The 9,833-nt window shown below is 33.1% G+C and overlaps 1 protein-coding gene across 1 annotated transcript in view; it reads left to right on the forward strand.

Annotated features, from left to right (window-relative positions):
* The window catches only part of LOC146730081 (uncharacterized), a 79,750-nt gene extending 71,942 nt beyond the window's left edge, over positions 1-7,808 (forward strand). The window contains exons 3-5 of the mRNA XM_085494410.1: positions 3,474-3,728; positions 4,686-4,754; positions 7,701-7,808. Of these exons, the coding sequence (XP_085350536.1) occupies positions 3,474-3,560 (87 nt within the window). The 3' untranslated portion in view covers positions 3,561-3,728; positions 4,686-4,754; positions 7,701-7,808. The remainder of the gene's footprint in view (positions 1-3,473; positions 3,729-4,685; positions 4,755-7,700) is intronic.
* The last annotated feature ends 2,025 nt before the right edge of the window (positions 7,809-9,833 follow it).

Raw genomic sequence — 9,833 nt, forward strand, 5'->3', positions numbered from 1 at the left:
GCTACATTGTACCTACAAGATGACTGTTTTATACTCGATATTAGAAGTAAACAAATGTACGAGTAAAATACTAGTTGTACAAGGTCGACCATCTCCATAATCACAGACCTGTACACAGTGCTAATGTATTGCTAAGATCACAGTCACATTGTGGAGGGACTTAGCTGCAGTTCTGTAGCTGCTGCTTTCGCTTTAGTTTGTCTGTGAGCGTTTTATTATAATCGGTAAGTTTTTTTTTTCCAGTTCTTGGTCATGAGGGACTATGCTCAGATGTTATTACCGGTATTGTTCAGGGGAGTCGATCTGAGTTCAATGGGGGGGGGGGGGTGTCTCAACTGCTTGGTTGGGTCAAACCCAAACTTATACGGTGGTCCACAATTAATAATCATGTTTTACTTCCTGCAATATGAATTCAATTTCTCAAAACACAAACTGAATTAAAAAAACAAAACATTAATTTAAAAAAAATTAACTTTACTTTTGGAAACACAAATTTAATTTACAGAATTAAATTTAATTAATTTACAAAACTTAATATCTCACAGCATAAAATTTGTTTCCAAAATACAACTCTGACTTCACAAAACACATTTTTTTGTTTCCCAGAACAAACCTTTTTGTATGAAATTGAAAGTTGGGTACGTATCCCAGCATTCCCTGAGTGACTTCACTGCAATTTTTATTTGGTTTTGATTGCTAATATTTTTGATTGCCTTTTTATCACAACTCTGCTACTAACCACTCTGTGCAGGCCCACTTTTCTACAGATGGTTTTGTGGTTTCTGGTTGTTATTGTGCAATCAGGATTATTATGTGTATGGGTCCACATACTATCCTGGTACTATCTTGAATAGGACAATGACACCGCAGCATCACAGCAGTGACTGCAGTGATGTTGCCATTGCATTTCACTTGATCTGTCTCAATGGTTATGTTCCTCCGGTACTCAAAGTGATGTTACAAGGAAGTGTGTCAAGAAAATGAAGTACACATCCTTGCTGGTTGACTGTGGTTTTTTTTTTCTCCAAAAATTTGAATCTATAAATTTAATTTCAGTTCAGTATGTAAATATATAAATTACAAATTTGAATGTATCTATTGACGTATACATTTTATTTACATTGAAATACAAATCAATATAAGAAGGAACAAATTAGCATACACCAATAGTTTTAATGAAGTATATATTGACTCAACATTGACCCACTTTAATGCATAAATATTATACAAGAATTTGAATCTATGAAATTAATTTCATAAATAAATCTTCTTCAAACAAATTTGAAAACAAATTCCAAGTTGTAGCCATGCCTCTTTCCTGACGCAGTTGAATGTTTCTGGCTTTCCAACTTCTACCGAAGTGACACTGTGCCACCAAACATCAGACTAAGTGCCATGTACTGAATTCGTAAAAACTCATACCAGTATAACAAGTCTGTAAATTAATAGAATATTTGAAAATCAATTGGATATAATAATTTTTATGTCATTTTATTGTATTTCCTGGATGCAAAATATTATCGGTCAATTGGTCTTCTAGCGGCATTATACTGCACACCTATACACAGTCAGTATTCCAATAAGTGATCACCGCTAACCAAGTGACGTTCATTGCTGTGTGAAAGTAAAAACTAATTACAAAAATAAAGTCTAATAACATCACAAATGAATCATCCTGAATTTCTCTTTACCTTGAAAGTGTCTCTCAATATCAGACAATATCAACAAAAGCAACCCAAAATAATGGCGCATAAAAATCCAATTTAGGAACCAGGTTTTCACTCAGCAGATGGGTTGTCATGTTTCGTTGCATCAAATTAGAAATCTAATTTTATGAAAGAAGCTTGCAATATTACACATTGCATATGATAGAGGGTCAAATGATTGACCAATGAAAAACATGCATAGACGCATCAGGTCATTGAAGTTGTCCAAATATGGTACTGATATCAATAATTATTATTACCGCCAAATATCTGTAGTAGTGTTTATTCCGTGGGTAAATTGACCGCGCGTCGGTCTAGTAAAATTGTTATTATATCCGACGGTACTGTAATGACATAACTTGTCTGCAACTCTGGCTTTGAATATATCAACATTGTTTACTTGGTGCGCTGATTTTCCAATGACGCAAATTTGTTTACAATATTGTACCGGCTCTGAATATTTCAACTTTGTAATGCTTTCATAATAATTACGCAAACTCAAGTAATTTATATTACCGACTTTATAATGCGTTGCACTCATAATAATTACACAAACATAAACATGGGTGCATTTAAATCATAGTAGTCAGGTGTCTTGTGATTCATCGATGTTCCCAATGGTGAATTATTTTATTCGAAATGAAGTGAATATGTAATATAATAAACTCTGGGCAGTGCACTTCGATCGCATTATTCACGTACATTTCGACTGAACTCTACTAACCATGTGTTTGAATTACGTGCGGCATTGGGCAATGACCTCCAAAATTCACGCACTGATATTTAAATTCGGGTCACCCAGTTTCACCCAAATTAATATAGTTACCTGTCATTTGTTCAAAAAATCTTTCAACTCTCACAAATACCACGAACGCGAAGAGTTTACTGAAAGGGAACATCTTTTTTGGAAAAAAAAACACGTTTTTTTAATAATCATGTCGCGTGGGAAATGCAGGAAACATTTTAGTTCGCCAATTTCCTGTTTACCAATCTTGAACTTTTTGTCAGGAATGCGATACGAACAAAGATTAAACATTAACGATACCTACCATTGTCAAGTCAACCAAGAGGCTCCAATCAGGAAGGCTTGGGTATTTCAAACTTCGTAAATAGCATTCATTTCAAGCGCAGACTTTATTTGATTGTAATAAGCTTAAGAGAAATGTATTCACAAGCCATAATACTCGTACCTCCTAAAGTTATGACTTTTACTCTTGAAATTGGTAATAAATACTTGCATAAAATACAAACATATACCATTGTTCATGCAACAACAATTCGTATACAGCATTGGATTTATTGGATTTTTAAGCGTTTCGACTTCACAGTGAATTATTTTTAGCTCAATGCAAGATGTCAGACGGGAAAATTGGGGTCTGTACAAATGTTTGTTGGTTCAGTCAGGCAATGTGTGGACCAAAACATCGCCCACTATTTGAAACATCGCCCATGGGCGGGGTTTAGGATGGACGGGGAATCAGCCAAATCCAGTAATAAATAAAAAATTAAGAGAAACAATTTTTTTTATTAAAAATAAAGCTAGAAAAACACTGTACCCCAGTCACATGACAACTGGGACACCCATGTACCATGAAAATAAATTTAAAATTCACATACCGCGGGTATTATGTTAACGTAACACTTCATTTGTGACCAGAAAGCAAAGAGTTACTGCTGTCACTCAAATAGTGTTGTGTTCTCTCTATTGGTCTATTATCTACATAAGTGATAGGATTAATCTCAGTCATTTATATTTCATACTTGCAGGTATTGACAGAAGCACATGGCAAGACATGGTCTGAAGTCACATCACCAGCCAGAAATCATATACCACATTGTGCATTCCAATTCTAGTTTGAAATTGAATCACTCTGTGTTTCCGCCAGCCTTTATAAAACCAGTAATTCATCCAGAGGTTCTTAAAGTTCTGGAGGCGTGTACTGAGACTTTGATGTTGTACATGGTATGGGTTATCAGAGTGGAACACAGGATGACTGGGATGCAATGTTTTCACTTAAAAAAGTATGTCCTATTTCACAGTACTATCAGTATCTGTCTGTCTACTGTATGTTCAATGCTTCTACCTTGCCTGTGAGGTTAATAGAGGGGCAAGGTTCAGGTATAATCTGTCATTGTCATTGTGTTATTTTGTACAGTATGTATCCCTGCAAGTAAGTTAAAGTTGTATTTTTGGCAACATTTTATTTGAAATCTTGTACATTATAAGTTATATGTGTACTGTAATAAATACAACAGCTATGGTATACACAAGATATCTACCTTGCCAATAACTGAACATAAAGAGTAGTTTTGTGGTTCCAGTCATCATTAGATTTTCACCATATTACTGTCATAATTAAGTAAAATAAGTCAATTCAGATGTGAATTAAGATGAGTCTAGGATGCGTAATAATCTTATGATTTTGTTTTCTTGTATAGCCATTGGGTTCCTTTCTTTCCAATTCATAGGGTGACTATTTTACTTACCACTGGATTTAAAGCACAGAACATTATTTACTTCTGAAGTTAGTTGTGTTTAGCATTCACCCAAAGTAAAATTTGAACAGCAATGCATGATGGGATTTATCATAGTGAAGACAAATAATAATGTCCCAGGTTTGATCAGTATAACTCACAAATGTCACAACTTTTAGATTTGATTTTTGGTCAAATTACTCAAAATTTTGCCAACAATTCAAGCAGCAAACTATTTAGAATATGGAAAATTTCAAAGTCTTGTATATTCCTATTTTGTAGAGCATATCAAACAAATGACAAAGAGCAAATAAAAATGTGTTTCCATGGAAACAGACAGACTTTTAAATAGCCAGTCACAATCTCATTTATACTGAATTAAGTGTACATGTAGGTCTGATAAGAATCCATGGCATACAAACCAGAGGAATTTTACTGAACTGAACTGATGCTATGTACATTGTAGATTTAAAGAGGTAAATTTTTATTTTATATTTTTATCAGGGAAAAAATAAATGCTCAGAGAGAAGAATTGTTTGAATGATGACAGAGAAAAAATGCAGTTAAGTCAGCGTAAGTATCTATAAATGGCATTACATATAATAACAATTATTGAAAGAGAAGACAGTTTTTGTTGTTGTATACTTGTATGGTTTATTTATGCTATCAACATTTGGTGGGGGGGTCACATTAGCATCTGTTACTCTACACTCTGAGGGTGTATATTGAGAATTATTTGCGTGTTGAGACTGCTGAGTAAAATATTTGATTGTCAAAAAAAAATATTATCCACAAGGATTTCATCTTGTTTTGAATTACTGAAGCCTGGAATGATTTGAACAGAAACAAATCTTTATGAATTGACACTCATGGAAACGTTATTCACAAAACATTACCAAAGGAAATTTAGACACACATTCAAATGGAAAGCCAAAATAATCACACTTGGATGTCCTGAAAAGCTTTGAAATTTGAACATTTATTATAATTTCCCACAATTCATATAAAATCAAATATTTGACATAGTAGTGCCAAGACCCTGATATGGTCTATCATCTCAAAGGTACAACTTTAATAAAATGTTTATTGCTACAAAATTTCTGTGACTTTCCAAAATAAAGTGCTTTATTGTATAATCCTTTGCAATATGCATATTTGGATTTTTAGTGAATATTTTTGTCATTTTTGGTGAAAAATGTTATTTCATATTTGCAGCAATAATACATGGGGTGGTCCTCTGTCAGATTAGTTAAATTTGTGTCAAAATATGCAAATTTAGATTTTTAGTGAATAGTTTTGTCATTTTTGGTGAAAAATGTTATTTTATTTTTGCAGCAATAATACATGGGGTGGTCTTCTGTCAGATTAGTTAAATTTGTGTCAAAATATGCAAATTTAGATTTTTAGTGAATATTTTTGTCATTTTTGGTGAAAAATGTTATTTCATATTTGCAGCAATAATACATGGGGTGGTTCTCTGTCAGATTAGTTAAATTTGTGTCAAAATATGCAAATTTAGATTTTTAGTGAATAGTTTTGTCATTTTTGGTGAAAAATGTTATTTCATTTTTGCAGCAATAATACATGGGGTGGTCCTCTGTCAGATTAGTTAAATTTGTGTAAAAATATGCAAATTTAGATTTTTAGTGAATATTTTTGTCATTTTTGGTGAAAAATGTTATTTCATTTTTGCAGCAATAATACATGGGGTGGTCCTCTGTCAGATTAGTTAAATTTGTGTCAAAATATGCAAATTTAGATTTTTAGTAAATATTTTTGTCATTTTTGGTGAAAAATGTTATTTCATTTTTGCAGCAATAATACATGGGGTGGTCCTCTGTCAGATTAGTTAAATTTGTGTAAAAATATGCAAATTTGGATTTTTAGTGAATATTTTTGTCTTTTTTGGTGAAAAATGTTATTTTATTTTTGCAGCAATAATACATGGGGTGGTCTTCTGTCAGATTAGTTAAATTTGTGTCAAAATATGCAAATTTAGATTTTTAGTGAATATTTTTGTCATTTTTGGTGAAAAATGTTATTTCATATTTGCAGCAATAATACATGGGGTGGTTCTCTGTCAGATTAGTTAAATTTGTGTCAAAATATGCAAATTTAGATTTTTAGTGAATAGTTTTGTCATTTTTGGTGAAAAATGTTATTTCATTTTTGCAGCAATAATACATGGGGTGGTCCTCTGTCAGATTAGTTAAATTTGTGTCAAAATATGCAAATTTGGATTTTTAGTGAATATTTTTGTCATTTTTAGTGAAAAATGTTATTTCATTTTTGCAGCAATAATACATGGGGTGGTCCTCTGTCAGATTAGTTAAATTTGTGTCAAAATATGCAAAATAGATTTTTAGTGAATATTTTTGTCTTTTTTGGTGAAAAATGTTATTTCATTTTTGCTTCAATAATACATGGGGTGGTCCTCTGTCAGATTAGTTAAATTTGTGTCAAAATATGCAAATTTGGATTTTTAGTGAATATTTTTGTCATTTTTGGTGAAAAATTTTATTTCATATTTGCATCAATAATACATGGGGTGGTTCTCTGTCAGATTAGTTAAATTTGTGTCAAAATATGCAAATTTAGATTTTTAGTGAATATTTTTGTCATTTTTGGTGAAAAATGTTATTTCATATTTGCAGCAATAATACATGGGGTGGTCCTCTGTCAGATTAGTTAAATTTGTGTCAAAATATGCAAATTTAGATTTTTAGTGAATATTTTTGTCATTTTTGGTGAAAAATTTTATTTCATATTTGCAGCAATAATACGTGGGGTGGTCCTCTGTCAGATTTGTTAAATTTGTGTCAAAATATGCAAATTTAGATTTTTAGTGAATATTTTTGTCATTTTTGGTGAAAAATGTTATTTCATATTTGCAGCAATAATACATGGGGTGGTCATCTGTCAGATTAGTAAAATTTGTGTCAAAATATGCAAATTTAGATTTTTAGTGAATATTTTTGTCATTTTTGGTAAAAAAATGTTATTTTCAACAACTAGTTCAAAACCGTCAACCACAATGCCACTTTACTAATTCTTTTCAATGATAATGAACACAGCGAAGCTAATTTGACCATCAGGTCGCTTGTTTAACATATTTTGGGTTAATTGGGACAGCATATCCAAGAAGAGATAATTTCAAATAAGTTGACAGTTATTTTTTTTCCTAAACTAAATTTATTATTACTTAATCTGTCTTTAGATCATAACTAAATAACCTCTGCTCAGTGTTTTTAGAGTTTGATTATTTTTGTTGTGTGCAAATTTCAGTTATGTACTCTGCATATGTACTCATTACTAACTGAATTAATTTTTGAAATTGTAACATTGTAACACAAACCATGGTTAGTAATATGATTTTAATGGTACATACTTGTTGTCTAGTGAATAATGCCATGGTAAAATTACACATCAGTAGTATGAATTACTTATTATAGTTTATTTGTGGTTGAATTAATTTCTCCTGAATGTGTTCGCTTAATGATATGTATTGTTTATTTTTAGACACAAGAATATTCATATAAAGTAAACGAGAGTTTTATTAAACCAAGCAAAGAAGGCACTTTATTGGATGACCTTTCAAAAGGAACCAACTCACTAGCTAGTAAGGTAAAATAGACATTATATACTTTCAGTCATTGGCTGCCCACTCAAATGCCACCATAGATCCTGCAATAGTAGAATGAGGTGAATGTGCAAGACAGAATTAATGTACTCAATATACATGTGTACAACAGGGATAACCTGACTTTGATTCCCTGTATATGAGAATTTACTTTAAGTTGCAGGAAATTAGAAGTATAATTGAGATATTTACAAATAAATTGAGTTACTAGCCATTATTAGTTTGTGTTTGGTTCAAAACAGTGTGCATTAATTTGCTGCACTTCCACCTCATTTTACTACAGACAGCTGATGATGGCATGTAAATAGCGCCCTCTCTGACAATGCCTTGTACTCAGGGCATTAATGTGAAGGAAGTCAAAGCTGTAATTTTAGGTTGTAAAGTCAAACACATGTATTAAACTAGTCTTATTAAAATAGTCTTCATAAATGTGGTCTCAATATGGACATAAGATAATTTTTTCATAGATCCCCAACTTGTACAATTCACATTGACAGAAAATAATGAGATGTTTGAATTTAGGAAATTAGAAATTATGTTGTAAACAAAATGCTCAAAATACCATTTTGTGAATCCACAAAAAATATTGCTAAAAGGATGCATAAAGGATGCATTATGCCTTGGAACTGCCTAAAAGTGGTCACTATGGGCAGGTGGTCTTCATACACAGGTAGTTCATGCATTATACCTTGGAACTGCCTAAAAGTGGTCACTTTTGGCAGGTGGTCTTCATACACAGGTAACTCGTGCATTATACCTTGGAAATGACAAAAACTGGTCACTATAAGCAGGTGGTCTTTATACACATATAACTCATGCATTATACCTTGGAACTGCCTAAAAGTGGTCACTATAGGCAGGTGATCTTTATACACAGGTAACGCATGCATTATAGCTTGGAACTGCCTAAAAGTGGTCACTATAGGCAGGTGATCTTTATACACAGGCAACTCATGCATTATACCTTGGAACTGCTTAAAGTGGTCACTATAGGCAGGTGATCTTTATACACAGGTAACTTGTGCATTATTGCTTGGAACTGCCTAAAAGTGGTCACTATAGGCAGGTGATCTTTATACACAGGTAATTCATGCATTACCGGTATATCTTGGAACTGCCTAAAAGTGGTCACTATAGGCAGGTGGTCTTTATACACAGGTAACTCATGCATTATGCCTTGGAACTGCTTAAAAGTGGTCACTATAGGCAGGAGATCTTTATACACAGGGAACCCATGCATTATACCTTGGAAATGACAAAAACTGGTCACCATAGGCAGGTGGTCTTTATACACAGGTAACTCATGCATTATAGCTTGGCTATAGGCAGGTGGTCTTTATACACAGGGAACCCATGCATTATACATTGGAACTGCTTAAAAGTGGTCATGATAGGCAGGTGGTCTTTATACACAGGTAACTCGTGCATTATACCTTGGAACTGCCTAAAACTGGTCACTATAGGCAGGTGGTCTTTATACACAGGTAGCTCATGCATTATACATTGGAACTGCTTAAAAGTGGTCACTACAGGCAGGTGATCTTTATACACAGGGAACCCATGCATTATACCTTGGAAATGACAAAAACTGGTCACTATAAGCAGGTGGTCTTTATACACATATAACTCATGCATTATACCTTGGAACTGCCTAAAAGTGGTCACTATAGGCAGGTGATCTTTATACACAGGTAACGCATGCATTATAGCTTGGAACTGCCTAAAAGTGGTCACTATAGGCAGGTGATCTTTATACACAGGCAACTCATGCATTATACCTTGGAACTGCTTAAAGTGGTCACTATAGGCAGGTGATCTTTATACACAGGTAACTTGTGCATTATTGCTTGGAACTGCCTAAAAGTGGTCACTATAGGCAGGTGATCTTTATACACAGGTAATTCATGCATTACCGGTATATCTTGGAACTGCCTAAAAGTGGTCACTATAGGCAGGTGGTCTTTATACACAGGTAACTCATGCATTATGCCTTGGAACTGCTTAAAAGTGGT

This window comes from Saccoglossus kowalevskii, chromosome 20, assembly GCF_978046115.1.
Source record: "Saccoglossus kowalevskii chromosome 20, keSacKowa6.1, whole genome shotgun sequence".
Taxonomy (NCBI): domain Eukaryota; kingdom Metazoa; phylum Hemichordata; class Enteropneusta; family Harrimaniidae; genus Saccoglossus; species Saccoglossus kowalevskii.